Source organism: Teleopsis dalmanni, chromosome 2, assembly GCF_002237135.1.
Source record: "Teleopsis dalmanni isolate 2A chromosome 2, ASM223713v2, whole genome shotgun sequence".
Lineage (NCBI taxonomy): Eukaryota > Metazoa > Arthropoda > Insecta > Diptera > Diopsidae > Teleopsis > Teleopsis dalmanni.
In genome coordinates, this window is record NC_051847.1 from 46,366,468 (window position 1) to 46,392,798 (window position 26,331).

At 26.4% G+C, this 26,331-nt stretch overlaps 1 protein-coding gene across 2 annotated transcripts in view; it reads left to right on the forward strand.

Moving 5' to 3' along the window:
* Positions 1-26,331, forward strand: part of LOC119677768 (cathepsin L-like) — a 26,569-nt gene extending 238 nt beyond the window's left edge. The window contains exons 2-6 of one of the 2 annotated variants that reach the window (XM_038089276.1): positions 7,401-7,427; positions 12,947-13,049; positions 24,117-24,331; positions 24,403-24,515; positions 25,514-26,331. In XM_038089276.1, the coding sequence (XP_037945204.1) occupies positions 12,957-13,049; positions 24,117-24,331; positions 24,403-24,515; positions 25,514-26,112 (1,020 nt within the window). In that variant the 5' untranslated portion in view covers positions 7,401-7,427; positions 12,947-12,956 and the 3' untranslated portion in view covers positions 26,113-26,331. Of the gene's footprint in view, positions 1-7,260; positions 7,428-12,946; positions 13,050-24,116; positions 24,332-24,402; positions 24,516-25,513 lie in introns of those variants that run through there. The other variant, XM_038089275.1, reaches the window with a different exon arrangement.

Genomic DNA, 26,331 nt, shown 5'->3' on the forward strand with positions numbered 1-26,331 from the left:
GCGTTATGAATATAAGTAGTGGTTACTTAAAATTCTGTACTAAAATAAATATTCATGTACACACACGTGTATATATATATATATATATATATATATATACTGAATAATAATTGTAAACTATTAAATTGCACAATATGTACATAAAGTAATTATTAATCTTTTGCACGTCCCCAACTTACTTAACAACTTAATCAATGCTGCTTGCTCTATTATGTGAAATACTGTGAATGTATATTATTTTATATATTTTATTTTTGTGATTAAATTTAATATTGTGTCAACTTCATAATGAAATATCAAAATATAAAATAAATTTTAAAACAACTTAACACTTTTAGTTTTTAAGTTTATTTTATATGTAAGGTTCAAAAGCCGAAAACGTTCATTGAGCAAAAAACATGATGTGGGAGTGAAATTATTGTGATGGCTCTGCTCCGCTAGGAGCCAGTACCTCATATAATATCTATTCTATTGGTTACTGTAAATAATTTGATGTTAGGATGTCTTTAACAGCTAAGATTCTGACTTTCAATTAAAGAACAAAAAGTCTTTTGTTCAATAAAAGTCGATTAGAAGACAAAAAGATTAGCCATGGTCGAAATGATGTACTCCACTGGGATCTAGCACCTTGTATAATTTATATTATATTAGTTTTTGTAAACTTTATAATCTTCTGTTGGTTCTATCACGTAACTTCTTCGTCGTCGTCTATTATATTAGTTTTTGTAAAGTTTATAATCTTTTGTTGATTCTATCACTTAACTTCTTCGTCGTTTCAAGGCTACATTAAATACCATCCAGAATGCGTTGTGGTATATCTCTACTAACACAATGCGTTGTGACTACTTTTAAAACTACCATGACACAAATTTCTTTACGTGCTCATTTAAAGTTATGTATGTTAATAAGCATTGTGACTGTTTTTTTACTTTTTGGGCTCAATGAACATTTCTTAACAGAATATATCAATTGACAATTGTTTTTTTCATTTTTTATAGAATTTTATATTAAGCTTCACATGAAATTAATTGAAAAAAGTTGTATAAGATTAGTTCTATGCGAAAACGACTGATAATAGACTGCCAAACCAATATGATACAGTAGTATTTTACGTATTTACAGAGACTTTTTTCTTCGCCAATTCTTATTTTATTCTTTCTCCGTGTTTTTTTTTTATTTTTCCGCGTTTTATATTAATAAAGTATATATGGTACATTGATTGCTTGATCATTAGGTTAGGTAATGAAGTTTACCTAAGAATTGATTATTCAGTCTGGTAGAATAATTCATACATAGTGCAGTATACGTATGGCTTAATTATTTTTGTAAATGATTTTGTGAACTTTTACAATAATAAGTTTAGCGCTAACTGCTTGCGAGAGTGAAATGAAGCGGTTTTCTTTCTAAACTGATAACTCAATTTGGTAGAACAATTCTAATTTTGTGCGCTATTTCTGATATAAAACTTACGAATGCTGTTAAGAATATTTATTAAAAAACTATTCATAATTTTTACTCAACAAATTATTACTTTTAATACTAAAATTCTTTGTGGTATCATATTTGACCCATTATTTGAGCTACAGTGAGTTTTGGTGCACAAGGACGCCACTTCAACCTAACTCAACCAGATAAAATTGAGAGTCCTGACCATATAATTAGAGACTGTATAAGATTCGTAGACACTAGACAAAATCTAGAGACATTAATAGTTCTTCCACTATGGTATGTATATTGATCCTTTTTTCGAGTCAGCGCAACTGTGCACTTTTACTCTTTGATAGCTGGGGGTAATGCAGGGTCCCACCCATCTCATTGACTAATTTATGTATTGGCTATAAGCTTCATGATTATTCAGTGATTGATCTCAGATCAGCGTACCTCCCCGTGCGGAGAGTGATTACTCTAAGATTAGATAGTGGTAAGTAGGATAGTCTGTCAATTTTCGCATATAACTTCAGGGTTCTGTCCCTTATGTATGTATGGTAATGCAGATGTTGGCAAGTATTGAAGAGTGGAGCCTTTGCAAGTGCATAATCTTTAGAACAATAAGCATTGTTAAAACAGACGAAATACTTAGTAGACAATCGGAGTGAAAGGAAGCTAAGTGCTCTTCTAACCTGCCCTATGAAGGAGTACCTTAACTGGTCGTACTGCAGGGATTTCTAGAATTTTGAGCTGGGTTGTGGGGACTTTTTAGTCCGTAGGCATGTATGACTTAATTGAGTCGTGCATGAATCGGGCATACAAATGGTAGGGATCATTTGTATCTTTAGAATTATTATTTATTATTCTTTTTTTTATTTTAAATTAATTTTTTTTCAAATTCACCGTATGGCAACAATCTTTCGCTTTTATTTGCTATTTGTGTGTTATTTATAGAAATTATTTCATCAATTTGGTTTGGGTAATATAATTTATATTGATATTCATTTTAAGTTTAATAATTTTTTTTTAAAGTTTTTAAGAAAACTTCTACTTTAACAATTTTAATGTATATAAAATTATAACTGTAATTGTTAAAAACATAATTCTTATCTTATATTTAAATTTCTTATTGTTTTTATATATGCTACTTTTTTACATATTTTATGAGATTTAATATTAAATTTGATTTTTTCCGTTTTATTTTTGCACAAATAATTTAATTAATTTTTAAACAAAAACAATTAAACAAATTTTTGATGCGAATAATCGATAAGGAAAATGTTTAAAATCTTGAAATAAGCAGCGTTGTTTACGTCATACTATAGCTATTTATGCAGCCGACTAAACAATATTTCACCTTGTTAATTTCGATGCACAGATAATAAATAATAGTTGCAACAGTTGCACGGAAAAGTACTTCTGACCTCATTTGAGAATCTCATTTGTGTATGAGTTTTCTTTTTGCCTTATTTTATCTATTTAACAGTGTACTAAGTTCAGTTGCTGCACATAGCATTTTGTATGCTATGTACAGCGACACACTTACCTTGTAAACAGCACAGAACACCAACTAACAGCAGAGTCCTTTCAGCAAGAGGCGACATTCTGTTATTAACTCGAAGTTAGCGTACGAACACAAACAGATAGTAACTATTTTACAGAAAATAGCCAAAATGTGCAAAACGAAGTATAAAACAATTGTTCCGATGTAACGATCAATGCTCACACACACTCGATTCAGTATCTTTCGTTGTTATACCGACATTCTAGTTACACTTGACTAAAATAAAATTGCATTTATCAAAAATGACACGTTAATAAATAAATTTATACAATGTATTTTTGATTTGCCATATACTATAGAAAAATTATATAAATAATTTTATGTCTGTATTTGAAATAAAATTTTTTGAAACAGTATTTAAAAAGACGCAAATTATAAACTATAAAAAGAATATTTATTTTAATTTTTGAAACAAATTTAGAACTGCTAATGCCGTCAATGGTTATAGCACGTCATATTCACTATAAAATTTATGCTTTCTTACGTTATGACTAGAGCAAAACATGCAAAAAACTAAAACAAAAAATTCGTTTCGTTTGAAGTTTGAAAACAAATGTGTTTAACTGCTGCAAATGGCAGAAATAATGGATTGAATGTGGAGCAACGCATAGCTTGTATAAGCTTCACACACAATTGTTTCCATGCTCTCTTGTTCTTTTTTTCCATGTGGCAATGCTCTTAAGCACACCGCCATACCGCCATTAAAAGAGAAATAAGTGTACGACAGCGTATAATAGTGGATTTTGAGGACAAAGTGGGGGCGACCTAATTAGAAAGAGAAAATATGGCGATGCGTGTTAGCAGAAAAGAGGTACAAAACTAATTGGATTAAAACGGTTTCTGTTATTGCAATTGCTTTTTTTGTACGGTACAATTCGATACCCGATACCAAACAAACAAATGTACAAATCAAAAATTGATTTTATACTGCATTTGTGTGTCAGTGCATGCAAAACAAAAACCGCAAAACTAATCAAAAGCTTTTGATTCTTTTTATGTTTTCCTTCTGCCATGAATGTGACAGGATATTTTTATTCTTTCATGAATCAAACAATCCAACAATGGTGCAGCAATTACACTTAGCAGTAAAAGCTTACTTTAACGGAAGTTATTGAAGCTACTATAGTTAATAAAGAAATAGCATTTTTATTTTATATATTATATCACTGTTTGAATAAAAGAAATTTCCTTAAGTGTGATTACTAACTATTTTCACAATATTTTTACAAAAATTTGCAAAAATAAATCTTTAATTGTTTTTATAGCACTTCGTTTATAAATATTCTAATTGTGTATTCAATTAAAGCAGTTTACACTAATATTTAAAACTAACTATATATCTTTTATCTAGAATCCTTTAAAAACTATAAGTGCAACTTATGTAATAACAGTCAATTAGTGAAAACGGCTAAAAAGTTGGTCTGCCACAAGCAATTCAAATATCGATTAAATGTTTGACACAAATTCAACTGCAAATGTTATTGTTTTTATATTTAATCTAATTTTTTTTTTTGCACAAACAAATTAGCTTAATCCTTAAAATATTTTATCTTTAAAAAATAACGACACGGTTTACATCTTAAATACAAAAAAAATTCATTTTTGATTACACGAATTTACACGTTTGTACATTAATTTTTTGCATTATTTACGTAATACCGTTAAATTATCTATTCAACACTTATAATAACTGCTCTATATATATTTGAATTAAAAGCAACAATTTTTAAATATACATTAAAAATTATATTTACACTATTTTTTCTGTTTTAAAGTTATTTGATATAATTTTTTACGTAAGAGACTCCTGTTAAGTTCGATCCCGGACAACGAAGTAAAAAGTTTATTGGATGACAACAGCAGAAAGACGGCTGAAACTATCCAGCAAGGACGTTACGTGATGGTACGAAAGTGTATGCTGGCAACGCGAGCAATCAATATTTAAATTGTCTGGGTTGCTTGTAACAACTTTTACTACTATTTTATTTGCTATAGCTTAATAATAGTTAAACAATCAATTGTTTTATGTTCGATTCAATATTCTTTATACAATCAAACTATTCAATATTGTTCAAATATCATATGCTATTATATTTATACACGCATATTATTTGTAGTAACTTATTACATTTAAATAAAGATGAATTTATTTTTTAAGTTTAAGTGCTATTGCTATTTTAAAACGGCACAACGCAACACTACTTTTGGTTACTAAAACAAGACAACAAAAAATATATTCATGAAAGCACAACTGTTTAATTCAAAAAATTTGGTGTCAGAGATATTCTCTTTTTAGTTTAAGAAATTTATAAGAGAATTAAAAGCTCTCAGACGTAAGTTTTCGTAGCAAACGCAAAAATAATAAATTTTAAAAATAATAAATAAATAATTTTTGCAATTACTAAAGTGAAAACTTGAAGTTTTCTCAAAATTCTCTTTTATAAATTAATTGAGTATAAAATATTTAAAAATTTACTTTAATATTAATACAAATTATACAAAAATATACAAATTACAAATTACAAAAATATAAAAATTTCAACAAATTCAAAAAAAAAATATTAATGCATTTTAAATGCAAGCTTATAATTAATATAAAAAATCTATTTAAAATTAGTTACAGTGATATATGATTAACTAAAACTTTAATTCGCCAAATAGTGAAATAAATACTAGTTACAAACATACGTTTAAAAGTAATGTGTAAGAAAATAATTTGTTATATGCATATTTCTGCTAAATTTATTAATCTATTATTCACATTAAAGTTATTTCTCTTATTTATTGCTTATATTTAGCGCTGATATTTCATATAATTAATATATTAAAAAACATGTTTATTTTAATTGCATTCTGAACTCAAACTAATACTATATTATTTCATTAAATATACAAATACAAAATTCAAATACAACCCTGCGTTTTAATTGTAATAAATCTTGTTTATATATTTATTTATATATTTTTTATTTATATATTTTCTCTGCAACAATTCATAATATTTCTACTCCCATTATTTTTCATTTGATATAATGACGATTAAATATCGTTGGAAAGTTTCGTTTATGACTGTTTTATTCTGTTAATTGCCGGTTTAGAGCACTGTATCAACTTTTAAATGACATTTTCAATTGACACATCTTGGGTAACTTTTTCTTTCACTTTTAGTTAAATATTCATTTTCGGTTGATAAATCTGTATAACACTTGAGATTTATGTATAACACTCGAGATAAGTTTATAACACTCTAGATATTTTGCCTGATTAGCAAAATTACCCTAAAACTAACAACTGTTTTAAATGAATTGGTAGATAAAATAGTGTGGCATGTTTCCATATGTACTCAATTTGTTTGTTTCTATATTTAATTATTGTTTAAAAAAAATAAAAATCAAAAAAAAAATTGATTGCAAATGTAGATGTAAATATAGTTTTCAAGATTATTTGATAAATGCTGCGTTAAACTACACAGAAAATGAAGTTAGTGTGAACATATTAATGATTTATTTACTAACAAGACTACAAAAATTTTAGATTACTTTAAAATTGTTCGATTGAGCAACAAAATTTGACAAATCTAGATTAAAACTAAATTGAATTCAGATTTACAAATCAAAAACGTCATAAGTTTAAAAAGAGAAGGTACTTTAGATATATATATTTTATAACATATTGCAGCAACTTATCTATTATAATTTTACACATTTTTATTTAATAGTTATAAAAATTTAGTATGATGAAAAAACTGTCGCACGAACGATTTATCGCGGATTTTTATTATTTTATTAAGTCATTATAACTTAAGTATTTTTTTTTTAATTATTGTTTAAAAGTTAGAAGGGTTCGAATAGAAATGATGATTGTTTAATTATTTTTTATTCTTTTTCTATTATTATATATTAATATACATAAATAAAAAATAAATAAAAATAAATATATATAATTTTTGTATTAGTCATTTTCAATCATTTATGATTTTATGATAGTTATAAAAATTTATTATGATTTGTGTAATAAAGTAGATATTGAATTAATTTTGTAATTCCTACTGTTATTTTATATCTCAATATGATATCAAGAAATTACCAAATAAATTTATGACGATTATTAATGAAGTTTCATAATTTGAAATCATAAAAATATTTTATATCATTCGCCCTATGCAATCAGCTGTTGTACAACAAAGTAGCGAATAAAGCAAAACATAAATAAGAACAAAGAAAAATAAAAAAAAAAGAAGCGAAAAAAGGTTTTCTTCCGCGCGAGTTACATTTCAGATTTTAATTGGGAATTGGCCATACGTTGGAGTGGTGAAGTTATTGTGATTTGAAGACGAGATTATTAAACATTTAAGTGCTAATATTAATTAATTCAGTTAAGTGTAAAGAGCAAAAGTGACAAAGCGAATTTATTTTGATTTAATAGTAGAGAGACGGTAAGAGAAATAATAATTATTAATATATTTAATTTTTTTCTATCAACACTTAAAATTTTTATTATTTTAAATTAAACAATAATTATTTAGAACTTATCATGCGACTTTCGTAATTAATTCATTTACCTGATGCAACAAATTTCTTTGTTGTCATCGTTTTCTATTTTCTTTAACTACGCATTTGTCTGATGTAAAATTCGCCTTGGATTTATCTGGTAATTTCTGCTGAGTTTCTATTCAAATGGATTGATATAGAAATTTTTGGGATTTGCTTTTGGCTTTGTATTCTGTAAACAAAAGAATTGTGAAATTCAATAGAAATTTGTTTTTTTTTTAAAACCTTTCATTTTTAGTTTTGCTTTCGATACACAAAATTTTTTGCCATTTGTGTTTTTTGAAATTAAAAAATTAGCGGGCGTAAAAGTAAATATTATTTTTAATCCATATTTTCGTTATCATTTTCGTGTGTGATAAAATGTTTATTATATTTTTAGATACTTTAATTACAAAAACAATTTTTTCAATTAAAACCAATTAATAAAGAAGCTTATAAATAATATTAGATAGAATAGGGAATATTAAATGCCAAATAATGTTTTATTTCCTTTGAGCTATTGTAACCAAAAAAAAAAATATTTGCTTTCATAAACAATATATTTAGAATTGTTTTTAAAAATTTTAATAAGTACATATATATAAATAAACACATACATATGTATATATATGCAAATATCACGGAAATATCTGCCTCCAAATTGTGAATTACCCAGAAATATTTTTTTTTATTTTAATTTTATTTCTATGAAAGCAAAATTGCGTAAAAGCTTTGAAATTAAGTTTTTAAAAATAATTAGTTTCTATCATCTAAACATGCAATTATTACGGAAAGGTTTAAATAAAACTAATAAAATATATGATACGTTCACAAAAGGGTGCCCTAAGTTTCAGTGAAGCAATTATCTACTTCGTCATTCCGCTCAATAGTCAATACATATTAATTACAAAACCAAAAATATATATGTATATATATATAATTCTGAAGAAAAATTTATATAAATGAAGTATTGTTTATAAAACTGATAAGTCACATTCCAGTTTATTTTTACAAATAAACCTTCAGTATTGAAGAAGAATAATAAATAAATAATTGCATCAAATGAGCTTTGAACTTATATTTTTATAGTTAACCATTTATTTAATTAGTTAATTATTTCAAATATTTATATGTATAATATTCACAAAACATTTTGTATATTTATATAATATATTGCATATATTAATAAAAAATATTTGTAAAATCAGAATATATATTCTGTTCTTCCGTTAAGACACGGCTAAGAAATCGCAAATAAAACTTCTGGAATATTCCCTATACTTTATCTTAAAAATAAATATAATTTTTGCTCCACAATTCGAGAATTAATTTTCTTTGGTATGAATTCCGAAGTTATATTAAATAAAAGATTTTTAAATAATGAGCATATTATTTTAAATCATAGTTATAAATAAGTTCACTTATTTATACTCCGAATATATATTGAAATAAGCTACAATGGTTCCTTACAAAAATTCTTTCTAATAATATATTGACAATAATGTTTATTTACATATCAGTTTTTGTGATGTTAAATTTTATCTTAAGCCGGAATTAAATAATTTCAAAAATCCCTCCTTAAGAACATTCTTTGTAATAGCTAAACTATTCGTATTTTTACTCAAAATAGTGGTTTTCTGAATTTATTCTGGTATTATAAGTTTCCTTATTTTTCACCATATAATAATTTAACCGAACTTAAGGCCGGTTATTTAACATCTCAAATTATTAATAAGTAAGATCTACTAGATTATTGTTAAATTTTAAATTAAGTTATTATTAAAACAAAAATTTTAACAATAACTTAGTAAGTATTGCTTATTATTAATTTGAGTTGTTAAATAATTGACCCTAAACCGGTCCGGTTAAATTAAATTTTATTGTATTTATTAAATATAAAATATTAATTAGTTATTAAAATTTCATTTATTTCTTTATTCGACTTCCCTAAACCCAATAAAAATCAATGTATTAATAAAAAAAATGTTGTCTTATTAATTTAAAAAAGTTTTTCTATTTAAAAAAAAAAGAGTTTAATCATAGATTTTCTACCGATACAAAAAATATTCTTAGTTTAAACATAGGTTTTCTATTACTAAAAAATATTAGTTTAAACAAAGTTTTTCTATTAATAAAAAAATACTATTAGTTTAACCATGGAATTTCTATTAATAAAATTATAATGTTAGTTTAAATATAGGTTTCTACAAATAAAAAAAAACTGTTGGTTTAAACTTAGATTTTCTATTAATAAAAAAAACTGTTACTTTAAACATAGATTACAGTATTATAGGTTTCAATTATTGATATCTTAATATTTACTCTAAAACTAAGAAATTACTCTAAAACTACACTAGTTTTCTTTATATGAACAATTCCAAAAAAAACATATTTTAAAATCGTGTTAATTAATAAGTAAATTATTACTCATTTATTATTTCGTAATGAAGACTTCAAATCATGACTCCGATTAACTGATCTTTATACTTTTATTGAATATCAGCAATTTCATATGTAGATTAAGTCTGTTACTGCTGAGTTCATGAGCCCATGTCCAAGTTTCAAAATCCTTTTCACAAAAACGATAAAAGCTGGTCTCCGAAAGACATATTTTGTTGAAATAATATCTTAGTCTGTAAAATTCGATTAGAGTTTTAATATTCTCATTGTTCAGTGAAAGAAAGAATCTAACTCATGAAATTTAATAATATATACAGAAGGGTTAAAATCTATTAAACTTGCGCTGGACTTTTTATTTGACTAGGATATTCAATAGCTTTCAAGTATAATATGTTTCATTAATTCTTTTAAGATATTTATAGTCATTCGTGTAGTATACTAGATACTTGTATAATGACATTTAGAAACCCACATAAGGGTTTCTGAAAAAAGCTTGCAAACTATTGAATTATTATTTAAAATATAGATATTTTAAAAATAATTTTTGCAGTATAAGTTTTATTTATTGTTATATTAGACTACACCATAAAAGAGAATATCTGCATTCAGTACTCTCGGAAAAGTATATATATATGTATATAAAATTACAAGAAATCTGGAACTGAAAGGTGCTTATAGCTAAGCGTGGAGTTTCGTAGTTCTTTCACTTTAAATACTTACTTGTTATTGTTGCTGTAACCCGTATGAAACTACTCTTGTAGCTCTTTTTAGATGTGACGAACAGCTATTGATCGTCGAACTCGACAAGTGTCTTCGGTACTTAGACTGGCCGTACTTGAAACCACTTAATACTTACTTAACTAAATTAATTCTGTTCAATATATGTTTATTACTTTTTAAATCTTTTTATAATAGTGCATAATAAAAGTTATTTATTTAATATTATAGAAAATTAATTTCTAGAGTTATCTCTTATCCGGTGGGATCTGTTAAATTTTATAAAGTGAGTAACCATTTGATAGATTTTAGTACATTGAACCTGCTTGAAATTATCATTTATAAAGTTTAATGCGAATATTTTTCTGTTTTCTGTTTGTATTGTCTTAGTCTATTAGAATAATATTTGTTTATTATTTACTGTGGAATAATCGACAGACCTGACTCATTTGTACTACTTTTGTTCTGAAGAATTTCTTTAACATTTTAATGTATTTTTGATAAGGCGCTTATATATATATATATATACATAGACATATATGCTGATATATATTAAAATTTACATTTGCGAATAAGTATATATTATATGTATAATAACAAATTTAAGAAAATAAAAAAATACACAATACAGCAGAAAAAAATCATAAAAAAACAGCTGATAAAAGCAAATAATATTGATAAAAAATAATATTTTTATTTTTTTCTGACAATTGGCAAAAACACAGAAATTGCGTTTTTTTAAATAAAAATCGATTAAATTTGTTACGAATAATTTAACAATCGAGATAAGCGGAAAATAGAGCTTTTTTGAACAATAGAAAGAATTCTAATATACAGAATTATATATACAATAGACCGTCATATATGTTGTACACAGAATGTATTTGTAGGCGTAAATAAATTATTATTTATCAGTGAGGAAGACAGATTCAAAATATGGGTCAGCTGAGAATGAATAAATAAATAAATAAAATGTTGTTATTGTTCAGGTTAACACCCTTCAAAAATAGAGAAAAAGAAAAATCCATAAAAGTTTATATGAAACAAAATAAATAATTCAGCAAAGTTTTCTCAGTCAAGTTCAAGATAAATTCTCAACATATCATGTCTCAGCAGATTAATGATCTATTCACACTGCTACAAATTATTTAATTTTGTTGATTTTGTGTAATTTTATTTCATTTAAATAATTTCACAATTTTATTTATGAATTGAGCTTTTTACTACAAAAACAATAAACATTGCTGTTACCTTGGACTAAACCGTGCGTTTCAAACGTGTTTTGTACGATCGACAAACACCAGCGGAGGTTGACCAATTTTTTCATGTGATTTTGTATTCAAACGATCTGTGGAAGTACTGCAACTCATGTGATCTAACATAATACAATCATATAAAAAATAATCATTTTAGTTATACAGTGTAGTGCAAAATTGTTGACACATTCCTCGGTTCGATTACGATATATGAAGTACAGTACTTTGTCGGCAGATTTTATTCAAATTTACCACTTTAAGTAAATATTTCCACTATACTACATAGTTATATCATTTTCATTTTTCCGTTGTAATGATTTCTCTAACTACTATATTAGGCTCTGAGAATCGATATTCTATAGAGTGTTTTCTTGGAAATGGCATGATTTTCAGTATGTAAACTTTCTCTCAAAAATTGTGTACATTTTTAATATTAACTTAGCTATGCAGAAACAAAGAAATTCTGCTCTGCTCTCAATATATAGGTTAGGTTGTAGTAGTAGTCTTTAAAGCTCAAATAACCCTGAAAGGCACGATTCTGCTATTGAAATAAAAGTGAAACAGACCGCCAAGTCTATAAACTTGACCAAGTCCCTAATTTTGCAGATGACAATTTTTCATTTTTTATCTAGCCAATTATGGACACTCAAACATGAGGTGGAGCGCAGTTTCTTCCTCATCTGCAGAACTACAATCCAGACCAAACTCAGTGTAGAGTATACTTAATCTCATAGCAGTTTCTTTTTAGTAGAGCAGTGACCCGTCAGCATCGATATTGTAGTGCTGACTCGGTTACCGTTTAGTTAGAGCAGCTGACTGGTATGTTTCTTATCCAGTTTGACCAGTTCTATCTTGACAGGGGGATTCATCTATTAATTTAAATTTATTAATTGAATTATATTAATATCCTACATAATTAGTTTAATAAATAAATTTCTGATGTACAGAATTTTTATTCAAAACTGTTAAGTAATTGTTATCATATTTTATTATTATGAATAATAACTATTTTATTATAAAACAAATAAATAATTTATTTTTTTATTTTACAGATTTTTTAAAATGCGTTCAGTATTAATTTTATTGGCACTCGTTGCCTTTGTAAATGCAGTCTCATTTACTGATGTACTCAAAGAAGAATGGCACGCTTTTAAGGTAAATCTATGTTTTAATATTAAAATAATATATATAAAGTATAACATAATTCAAGAATAAATTAAATACATTTTTTATATAGTATTGAAGAGAAGGTATTGTGCAAATTAACAACTGTCTGAATAGTTCCAGAACATATCGATAGTCATACTTGATGTGATTTGATTTATAGAAAGTGTTAGTTCTAGAAGCTACTAGATGTGACGTTGAAAGGCTTACGAGTTATGGAATGCTAGACGCAAATTAGACATTAAAATATTATGTATTATACATATTAATGAAAAAAAATTGTTTAAGTTTTGAGGCACACTTTGAATCAATAATTTTCATATACCAACGCTTTAACCGAACTACTTTTTCATTAATTAATATATTTTGCACTACAATTTTTTCTTGAATTATACTGAAGTTGGTAAATTAACTTGAAACTTATGTTTTTCTGGAAATGTGTAATTCGTTCAAATCGACGTTCTATCTAGTAAAGCTAATCTGAATATTAAACTCCTTGTAATATTACTCTATTCCTATAAGATATATAAAATCACAAAAAAAAATCACATATGATTTTTATAGATAATTATCTCGATCAATTAGAATTAACATATATCTTTGAAATTGATCGGCAGGTCTCTTCTTTAATATATTTCCAGCTGCTTTAATTTAGAAATCATGAGATATTATTGTAAACTATTAGTTCTATCAATTAGAATGAACATAGATCTATAAAAGTGATCTGTAGGTATAACTGATTTGTGGTTATTTGAAATTGATCTCTTCTTTAATATATTTCCAACTTCTTTTAGATAGAAATCATGAGGAATTGTTGCAAACTATTCTCTGGGTAGAACTATTCCCTGGGTCAAATACGCATTCTCATCAATAATAGCTACGACTGGTTGTAAAATATCCGTTTCTCCTAATAGGCTCTTAAAGTGAATCAAAAAGTCTCTTTAGTACACTGAGGAAATTTGATTACTTACTTTTTCTTTCTAACTTAACACTAAGACTAAAATTGTCAAAATTGATTTTTAGAATCTTTAATAGATAAGTTCTTAAAAATGATTTATATAAAATAATAGACAAGTTTTGGAATACATAGAACATTTAATAATAATTAAATGAATAATAATTATATTAAGTTTATAGTATATTATATTTGAATATATATAAACGGTTATATTTCATAAAGTATTGTTAATTATGGAAAAACTATCTATATAATTATCACTTTTATATATTATTCCATATTTACATATATTGGTATATAGGATTAGTCATTCATTAATAACAAATTTTGTTTTGGTTTTTATGTATAATATTTCATAAAGTATTGTTAATTATGAAAAAAGACTTTATATAATTATCATTTTTGTATTATACTCTATGATATTGTATTATAGATATATTCTGATATTGGATTAGTCATTAATTAAAACAAAAGTGTCTTTTTGTAAAATATTTAAAAAAATATTTATGTTTTCAGGTGTTCCACTTTCATCTACATTTAAAGAAATGCATTACTCATAAAATAATCCGATTCTTCCATACTTGAAACCAAAACCCTTTGCTTTTTATTGATTCATTAATTATAATTTATTAATTTTAAAAATGCAATTTTACAATTTTTAAATTATACATATATTTCCCTATATTCGCATATCAGACTTATGATATATATTTATTTTTATAGTTGCTTGAAAAAAATTCAAAAAAATGTTTATAAATATTCTTGGATTTGTATTTTTAAGTATTTTGCAGACATCAGAATTTTTTAAAAACAAACAAAGGTTTTTATGGGGACAGATTATCTGATCTCCTTACATATCTATAAACTAACTTCCTAACATTTTTTTTATATGCCGTAAGTGGTACTTAAGTTTTTGTTTACATTTTTAAATAGAAAGTATCAATTTAGCTTTTCAAAGAATGTTTAAGATTTTGCTTATACTGTGCATTAAGTTAAGATCAAGTTTATGAATAGTCTTAAATGCTTAGTCCTCTAAAATAAATTCTTATATTTTTTAATATCAGTTTTCTGATCAACGGTATTTACTCATACCATATATAGTTGATTTTAAATATCGCCACTCAAAAGCGAATGTACTTTAACACATACATCAAATATTATTTATATCAATCATACATATATTATAATTCAAAACCTTTAAACTATATAAGCTATATAGCTATACAATAAAGAACGGTTATATATTTTCAATTATTCTACTAAATGTTCATAGACTCTTCTCAAACAATCAATGTGTAATTTTTATTCATCTAACTGTAAAATTAAGAGACTATCTCTCCAGCATATAGACAGAATTAAATAAAATTAACATAACAGACCACCAATGATAAAATGGGCGTTAACTATCTACTTTGTTGCCTTATAAACATAATGTTGAACTAAAAAGCTAACCCATGCTACGGTTCTGTTGTTTAAAAATGAGTGGTACCAATCTTAAATAAACTACTTTTCTATAACATCGGAAAGCTAATACAAATACATATTACCGAATTTTATAGGTTCCTTATCCACTGGCACTGGGTCTAACCCAACTACCCGCATAAACAACAAAATAACCAGTTAGGTATGCGGATGTGTCAAGAAAATAATACATCAGTTGAGACTCCTCGATCGACTTATCACTTCAACCACGTCTATAACTTAACACCAATAATAATAACATAATAACTGAAGAAATTTAAAATGTATATGAATAAAAGTTCCTAAATGTCTACCCTTAAAAAAATACAAGCGTATCTTGATCGCTGTAAGGTTAGTATTAATCATACTAATTTTTATAGTCAATGAATATATACATAAATATATATATAATAATTTGAAGTCTGGAAAAATAAATGCAATAACCTATAATAGCTTTATCATGAGATGTAAAATGTTATCGGTCTCGACCTCAAGATTAAAATATTCATCCAGACAATTTAACTCGGAATTATTGGTTATATTAATGAAAAGCTATGCAAATCTCAACACGTTCGAAATAAATAAATTAAATTCATCATGTAAATAAATTAAACTAATAAAAATGTTTGTATATCAAAAGTGCAATGATCACGACGGACAGTGGTGAAGTTTCATATTAAGAAAATAATAAAGAATATTCACGTCGGAGATCTATAAATTTTTATATAGTAGATAATTCAATATAAATCAATATATATTTAATAATGATTTTAAATGAACTTTAACATTAACAACCTGCAGGAACACCAGCAATGTTTTAATTAATTATAATAACTTTATAAAATAGGGGTCAAGAGTTTCTTTTTTTAAAGCTAACATTTAATTAATTTAATTAAATGTTTTTTTATTACATTTTAATCTTATCAATTTTTATAATTTACTAATTTTGTAACACTCAGCTCTATGTTATCTGTAAACTTACACTACGTATTTAGGGTTTTGTATGTATTTTTGGGTAGCTAGTTTATACTAGTTATAGTTATATGGCCCCGAGCATAGAGTTTCCTTAACACTACGTCCATTATTAGACTATAGTATCTTTAAAAGTTGTTGGTGGTTAGTGTATATGACGAAAAGAGATATATATTAAAGATAATTGAATATATTATATTTTGATGGCAAAATCTCACAAGCTCTCTTATGCTGAGTCTTCAGAAGCACTATTATTCAAGTTTCAAGCTTAAACTTAAATATTTTTATACTATATATATACATCTTTCAGAATTAAGCTTGAAGAGCTTTTACGCGTAAGAATTAAAAGTACTTTAAAAGTTACTGTGTTTACTGGCACTTAAACCTTGAAACTACTTTTAAAGTGTTTACACAAAGGTTAAAAGCGATATTTTCTGCTAAAATTAATGTCAGCTATGTACTTTTAAGTTAAAGTTATTTAAAATCAACCTTTTTAACCGCCTTAAATTAACTTTTATCGTTTAAATCGTTTCTACTTTAATTTACAATTTAATAGAAAAGTTTAAATAATTTTAAATAAAAAAGTTTAATAAAATCTCTCTTTCTCTCATCTCACCCAATACATTCATCTACAATTTTTTAGCATTTAAGTGTTAATTGCAATCGCATACATGACGTACATTAACTATGGAAATGCCAAAAAAAAAAGAAATTTAATATTAGTTTTTTGTTTATAAATTATAATTAAGTTCTATGTATTTGTACTATTAATCATAAAATATTTTCAACGCATACTTTAATACACATTTACACTAGTCTTCAAAAACTTTTTTTTTCGCACTGCAATATATATACATTGACAAATATTTATCATTTGAAATTATCACAATATAGATAAAATAGTAATAAATATTTATATATTTAATATTGTAATAAATTGCGATATAAAGCCCACTATCTTAACGATACTAAGCTTCTTTACTATTAATAAATCTTAGTAATAATAATATTATATAAAATTTGAACCAAATGCCGCTTTAGATATATTCGCCTGATTCGAATACTCATTTAATAAAACAAATTCTAATAATCTAAGCACATGCCTGCTTGGGGGCTTTAAAAATCGTCAGAATTTCTCGGTTATTTAAATTTCTTTTAAAAGTGTTAGCCTCCAGCTGACCTTTAAGCGGCCAGTCCTTCTACGTCCTATTTGTGTACTACAAAATACAGTATATTAATTTTAACATACTAAATCTTGTCCAAATGTTTTGACCATGTTGATGATATTCTTAATCTTAGATTTATTTAAACCAATCTTCTGAACTAAATTGAGTTCTTCACGATTAATGTAGAAGATTTTATGCTAGTGAAAACTTGTATGTAAGATATAGAAAGAAACTTTCTAAACAAATTTTATTCTTGTGAATATTATTGGCATAATGGGTCAAATTCTTTGACCCAAGTAGTCCAATATTTCTGTAAGAAAAAGTGCCAATTGCACTCTTACATTTAATACTATATTATAATTATATACTAATTCAAAGATAAATGCTTCCCACTTAAGTGTCTTCTAATTTTAAATGCGCCAAAAACTTAGTTATATTTTAATAATATTCCTGAGTTAAATATGCCAAATATTGTTGGATAAATGTGTCAAAAATAACAATTTTCTTATAGGTTCTTTCTATAAATTCTTATATTCTTTCTTGTTCAGAAATTACCGTTAGTTGCTTATCCTTCCGAATTTTGGCGATATAATCTACAGATAATAAACTGCAAAAACACTCGTAAAAAAGAACACTATCGCAATCCAGACTATTCAAAGGAATACTGTACTGAATTTATATAATAATGTTATATATTATATTATAATATGTAATAACATATGTTATATATTATACTATAACATATATATACTATTATATATTATTATGTTGAGGCTAATTGAGTCAGTGCACCTGAGCAATTTTACTCTCTATTAACTGTGAGGTTTCTTCAAAACCCCTCTTGACGCCTTGACTAGATTATTGTTTATCACTTCATCAGACTAATAATTGACCTCAGACCTGCATACCTCCCCGAGGAGCCTGTAACCATTCTGAGATTTGATAATGCGGTGTTGGTAAGTCTGTGAAATTTCGCAAATAATTTCAGGGCTCTATCCTTTATGTATTTTTTAATGGGATCAAACTTGATGTCCCTGAGGATGTCATTCGTCCTAATGTACCATGGAACTTTAAAAAGTCTTCTCAAACTCTGGCTTTGTGTAATTTCTAGCTGGTGAATAGTAGTGTACGTGTTATATATTATACTATAATATATAAATATACATGTTATATTTTATACTATAATATATAATAATGCATAACTGTTAACTGTTGAATATTAAATGATAAATAACTTTTATTTTTTAATTTTAAAAAATATTTTATTATTAGTGATATTTCAACTATAGTTAATATTTATCTTCAGGGTACTAATTAGCACGTACAAAAATATATATTTATTATTATTATACAGTAAGTAGTTCACAGATAAGTGCTTTCCGCCTAAGTTCGTTCCATTCTTGTGTGATAAATTGTTATAAATAATAATTATATCTGCATTTATATGTAAACTACTGTTCACAGTGCGTTCCATTCTTAATTGTATTAAAAATGTTTATAAATAATTGTCATATATGCATTTGTTTACAGTGCGTTCCATTGTTTTATAAATTGATATAAATAATAATATAATATTATTAATTATTATTATTATTATACAGTAATTCACAGTTAAATGCTTTCCGCTCTAGTGCATTCTATTTTTAATTGTGTTAAATTTGCTAGTTAAATGTGCTTTTGGAATAATTTCGTAAACATAACGAGTCTTTTTATGGACATATTTATCCGTTTAATAGTAAAAACTAATTAAATCGTCATTGTTTTTTAAAAATTTAAAAAAATAATCTAAGTACAATTTGTGATTACATAGTCTTGGTATAACAAACCAACTATTATTCTCCTTTTCGAAGCAAATACAAGAAAAGCCAAAATAGGGTATTTCCACAATGTCCTATTGCCCAAGTTTTCCAAACAACAACCGTAAGGAATTGGGTAAAAATGCATGTAATTATTTTGCATTATCAATAGTTTTTCTCTAATTTCCAAGCCAATGAAATAATTATGAGTTTATATATAAATCAACGTTGAAGATATCAGCGACGATAAAAAGAAAACAAGAAGCACTAGTACCAGCTACCAGCAGCAGTAAACAAAAACAAAAACAAAGCAGTGAAATTGTATGTGAAATTGTGTGAAAGCAACAACAACAATAAGAGAGCAGCATTCAACATTCGCCACTCAGCACAAAAAGTAAAAAAACAAAAATAAACACAACACTATCAGCTTGTCAAATTTTGAATTACGAGCGCCTTTAGTTAGAATAGGAAGTGGAAAAACAAAAAGCAGCAAATTGAAAGAAACAACAAAAACGTGAAAACTAAATAAATTCGTTGTTATATTTTGATTGTTGTGTGAGGAGAGCCTTCACTGTGGAATAAAATTCAATTTATTCACTATTCACATCGGAACTGTAGCACAAAGCGTAAGAGCGCACACTGCGCGGCATTGGATTAAGCGAATTCAGGCAATAATAAATTCACAAAAAGCACATTATATTAAAGGAGGAACACGTTTGCAACGCCAAACAAATTTTTTTATGGATATTCATGAATAAATAAAAACAAGTGAAACATTTAATATTCATTTAAATAACCAACAAATCAAGTCAATTCAAAATTAATTTAATAAAATCATTCGAACAAAAAATAAAAAAAAAAACAAAATAAAATGACGCAGAGTGAGGATTCAAATATCAAACAAGACGTTATAATTCCGATTGTGGTTATTGTGTCGCTTTTTGTTCTAAATGCGATAATCTTTTATTTCATAATGAAGCAACGAAAACGCTTGCCAAAGGATGAAGATTTTGGAAATTGTGCTTCAGGTGACATCGAACTGGAACAGTTGAGCTGAGCTGAGACACAACTCTATGCATTTTTAGAACATTTTCTTTGTTTTTTTTTTCTGAAACGCTTTGACAATTTGGAGTTGCTTCATCAGCACAGGAGGAACAAGAGTTACAAATGCCGCACATACCAAACAAAAAAAAACAATTTTCATTTAGAAAAGAACTGAACTGCCCAAATATTAAATAATTTTACAAATGTTACTAATGTTTTTAAAATAAATATAAAATATTGTTATAAAATCAAATTATAATTGAAATCTAATTATAATGTTTTTGTTAATGAAAAAAAAATATATATATAATAATAAAACACATGTTAATTGTCTAAATTTATAAAAATGCTAACAGTGTGCGAACATTTTATTTATTTACTTCTTTGTTTTTTTGGAAAAATCGATAAATTGTACATAAAAGAAAAGTAACACAAATTACATGCTCACTACGACGAGGGATTCTTCATATTTTTACTTTAATAGAATAAAAGCTTCATAAATGAAGCAAACACTGCATGTGTCTGTCTAAAGGCGAACAAAACTATTTTTAGTTTGTTATTTAACATTTCATGGAGATTGTTCTTTCTATACTCTGGAACTTGGATCTTTGGAATTACTTATCGCTACTAACACAAATTGGTCTGTGCTTGTTTGATATCTTCAACTAACCAAACCATGCGATGCATTCAAATTGTTGCAGCGTACAGTGAACGCTACAGAGAATTCTGCGGGTAAATTTGTTTCTGGCATTTATGGTTTTTATCATTATTGTTTGCTTTGTATTGTAATCAGTCGATTGTTTGGGAAATTTTCCTTAATTTAGGATGTCAATAATAGTGTGTTATTATATGTAACATAATTTAGAATTCGTAACAGTTGTTAATAATATGTGTAACAGATTTTATAGTTAATTTTTATATAGACAATTTAGTATCCGTAACAATAATATGTGTAGTATAGGGCAATATTTTTAAGAGACACTTAATTTAGGATCGCAACAATGGATAGATAATATGTAACACACATTTTATCATAATTTTGTTTAGACCTTTTATTTATGTAGACCCTCAATTTAGGATCTGTAACAATATGTTGATAATATGTTTAACAGATTTTATGGTTATTTTTTATATAAAAATTTATATATAATCCATTTAATAATGAATCTACTCATGTACAAAATAACATAAATACAAAAAGTAATAAAATACAATGAAAAAAAAATAAATTCATTTTTTTTTGATTTTATTTAATAAATAATTAATCAAATTAAATATTTGTTTAGAATAACATTCAATAAATAAAACAGAAAGAAACAATTTATTCATTAAATGTTATTACGTTTTTAATTTACATTATTTTGTTAATTGTTATTCATTGCGTTTAATTTAGCTAACCATTAATCATATTTAATATACATTTTGGAAAATATTAAATAATAATACAATCATACACATACTTTAGATGATTCTAAAAAGTTTTATAGTGGAATAAAAATACAAAAGCATGACCAAGCCATCGTTGACGTAGGTATCTGAGTCGCTAAGTTACACGGCGAAAATTAGAAACTTCATGTGATAAAAACGTGTATTCTGCGGATAATCAGCTCAATTAGAATGTTGAATAACATACCAAAGTACTTTATTCGGGGTAGTAGGAGACTTGCTATAGGCGTCGTAAAACGATAAGAAACTCATCTCCGCTAGTAAGACCAAATAATGAGAAGACCAAAGTAATATGTGATAAGATAAATATTGCAGTTGAGGTAGATAAAGAGAGCGCCAGAAATTTGACTCAAATTTAAAGTATATTAAAAACAAAATGTGATATATGAGTGTGAACAAAATCACAACTCAAGATCGTGTGATTTGAAGATAACGGATAAGAAAAACTGCGGTGAAATAGGCAAAAGCTGGTGAAAATAAGAAGAAGGAGCAAAAATTTTGAATAAAACTTAAATGCATCACTTTGTAAAAAGTGGATCTGCATTGAATCGTCTTTAAAGTTTTACTCTCCATGAATTTCACAAAACCACAATTCCATTAAGTATAACCTCTAATTACAGCAGTTTGGAGTCAGCAAAGATTATAAGAATTTTGATTTTATTCTGATGGAATCGAAGACAGCATCACTTTGGCTTTCCTAGTTCGTTATATATTACTTAGCTTTAACAAAAGTTTATAAAATAATATTAAATTTTGCTCTTCCCGCAACTTTCAGTGGAGTTAGGAAGAAAGAATGTTTAGCCAATGTAGTTTTATGACTATAATAAGCTCCATTTTCTTGGATTAATCACAATATCACAATTCCTAACTAATTTATTCAGAATATAAAAATTTTTATTCTAAAATTCCAGGAATATTTACAAACTAGAAGTTTTTTTTTATATATATAATTATTATTATTATTATTGCAGTTATTATCTAAGGGAAAAAATTCTGTGGTCTGTTCATTTTGTGAGAAGCTCCGTTTGTTTATTCTAACTTATTTATTTAACATTACTTATACTTATTTAACATTATTCTTAAATTTCCGGTTATTTACTAGTTTACTTGGGAAATTTTTTTTATTAATATATTATTATGTCGGTTATTATCCAATTTCATAGAGCAATATGTAGGGTATATAAATAGTTTCTTTCATTTTCAAACTGTGTTCACATACTATGGTATATTCAGGTCGTTGTCTCAAGTCTGTAGTGGCCGAAGTTTATTGTTCTTACTCTAAATGCCAGCATAGAGTCGAGTCACTGCATTTATTTTAGGCCGTGATCACTTATTCCATTTAATTTTTTGTAATTAGTAATAAGAGAAAAAAATTAAATATTTATTTGTTAATGGAAATGTTTACGACTAGCACGTATAATAATAATTAAGTTTATTGGCGTTTATTTCCCGTTGTTCTACAGTCTCCCAAAGTCGAAATTTTCAATTAGTAACAATCTTCGTTGCAATAAAATAACTATTGTTAGACATATTATTAGATGTTTATAATTATTTTAAATTAATGACTTTTAACAGTCTCTTGTACATATTATAGTTATTTATTATCTAATTTATTAGTGAACATATATTTACAATAATATTCAACAATAATCATTAAAAAAAAATTAAAATTAAGTGTTATACTAAATGCACTTAATTATATACACTAATATATATATAATACTAAATTACACAAAATATCAAAAATAAAAATACATATATCTATTCAGATATCTAAAACTGTTTACGCGTTATATATCAAAACTGCTAATTATAATTCTAGATTAAAGTACTTATAGATCTACTAAACAAAATTTGAACCCTGCTTAATATTATTCATTAATATTGTAGTCATATACAAAATATATTTTTATTTTGTTCAATCTTATGAAGCACTTAACATTATGCATAATCTTATCAAAAAACAAAGAGTTTTACAATATTTTATTTGAGTTCCAAATCAATGCCACAAATCTTAATCAAATCTTATGCTTTCAACGTGTAGAAACCTAATTCCATTACCGATAACATAAATTTTAGATCGTAAATATTGATAAAACCTATTATACGTAACAACCTAAGACTAAAAGTAGCTATTTAAATTATTACTATAATAATGTTTTATTATCTTTTCCGATTTAATAATTTTATTTCCCTTGTTTCTCTTATTCTATAGTTGGAGCACCGTAAAAACTATAACGATGATACTGAGGAACGTTTCCGTTTTAAAATCTTCAATGAGAACAAACACAAAATTGCTAAACATAACCAATTGTTTGCCTCCGGTAAGAAGTCCTACAAATTGGCTCTGAATAAATATGCTGATATGCTTCATCACGAATTCAAGGAAACCATGAACGGATACAATAACACATTACGTAAATTGTTAAGGTAACTAATATTATATCTATTTACTTTTAATAAAAAGAAAAATTAATAGAAAATTTATTCTTTATCATTAGAGCACAAAGTGTTGAATTCACTGGAGTCACTTTCATAGCACCTGCACATGTCACAGTACCCACATCCGTTGATTGGAGAACCAAAGGTGCTGTTACTGCTGTTAAAGATCAAGGTAAATATTTTTTAAAAATTACTGTCATATATAACAGAAATAGTAGTTAGTTGTATCCACAATAACGAGTAACGGAGCTCGGTAACTAAGTAAGATGATAAAAATATTCCAATCCAAATTTTCCAAATTTCACAAATGTAAATCCAAAATCATGGGTGTCGATGTCGAGAGTATAGTGCCATATTGCAATTTTGTCTAGTCGATTGAATCCTTACAATAATGTGCTGAAAGCTCTCGCATATATTACTTATCAGCTTATACTGCTTCAGTATAAACAATACACAAACATGTCAAATCGGAAAGCTTTGGAAATTTCTACCGATTGTCATCGCATATCGCATGGAAAATTCGGAAATTTTGCTTATAACGGTACATAATCAACTATTATTTAAGTAATACCTACTTACGTACCACACAGGTGGACATTGTAATGACAACGTGATCAGTAGAACCCTCGTTGCATGTTAAATCCGTCAATCTCCTTGTTTTCCTATTAACAATACAGTTACACCTATTAAAATCAGGTTAATATTAGTTTGGTTGTGTACAAATGAGGGTTAACAGTCTTTCATATAGGTCCCCTTCGACACAATCGTTGCACATCAATAAAACTCTCTACAGACCTACGCTGGATATTCTTAGGGAACAAAAATACCTTCCGCGGCAAGAACTGTCCTAGCCGCGTTGTCATCCCTCTCTTATCTCAAACAATCCCTCTTCTTACTCTACCCTCATCCAATCATATCCTAGCCAATATATTATTGTAATTCTTTTCATGTTTTCTGCTATATAGATCTTCACAGGTTACAACAATCCTGTACCTTGATTACCGAGCTCAGTACTGAAGATTATGAATTCCACTATGCTTATTTTTTATTACACTTTATAGTTATCCACCTCAAATATATTAATTTTATATATGTATTCCATATATATAATTTATATATAATATTTTATATATATCTTATTCTTTATTATATATTTTTTTTCTATTTTAGGCCATTGTGGTTCTTGTTGGTCATTTTCTTCTACTGGCGCTTTGGAAGGTCAACATTTCCGTAAGACTAATGTACTTGTGTCGCTTTCTGAACAAAATCTTGTTGATTGTTCTAGCAAGTACGGTAACAATGGTTGTAACGGTGGGCTTATGGATAATGCTTTCCGTTATATCAAAGATAATGGTGGCATTGATACTGAAAAATCATACCCTTACGAAGGAATTGATGACACATGTCATTTCGATAAAGCATCAGTTGGCGCTACAGATCGCGGTTTCGTTGACATACCCCAGGGTGATGAGGACAAAATGAAACAAGCACTTGCAACAATCGGACCAATATCTGTTGCTATTGACGCCTCACATGAATCATTCCAATTCTATTCTGCTGGTGTTTATGATGAACCAACATGTGATCCTGAACAATTAGATCATGGTGTTTTAGCTGTTGGTTATGGCACTGATGCTGATGGTCAAGATTACTGGTTGGTCAAAAATTCATGGGGTACCACATGGGGAGATAAGGGTTATATTAAGATGTCACGTAACAAGGACAATCAATGCGGTATTGCCACTGCCTCAAGTTATCCACTTGTTTAAATTTTTCTTATTTTCACAAATATTATACTTTTGAATTTTAATTTTTTTTTATTGTTTAAATATTATATGAATGTATATGTATATCTTTTTTCTATAATCAAGTTAATTATATAAATAATGTTAGACAAAAGTATCTCATTCCTATTGTAATTCATTGACGTATGTAATTAAATTTCTTTTTATTTTTAATTTATAATTTGTGTAATATTTTTATAATTT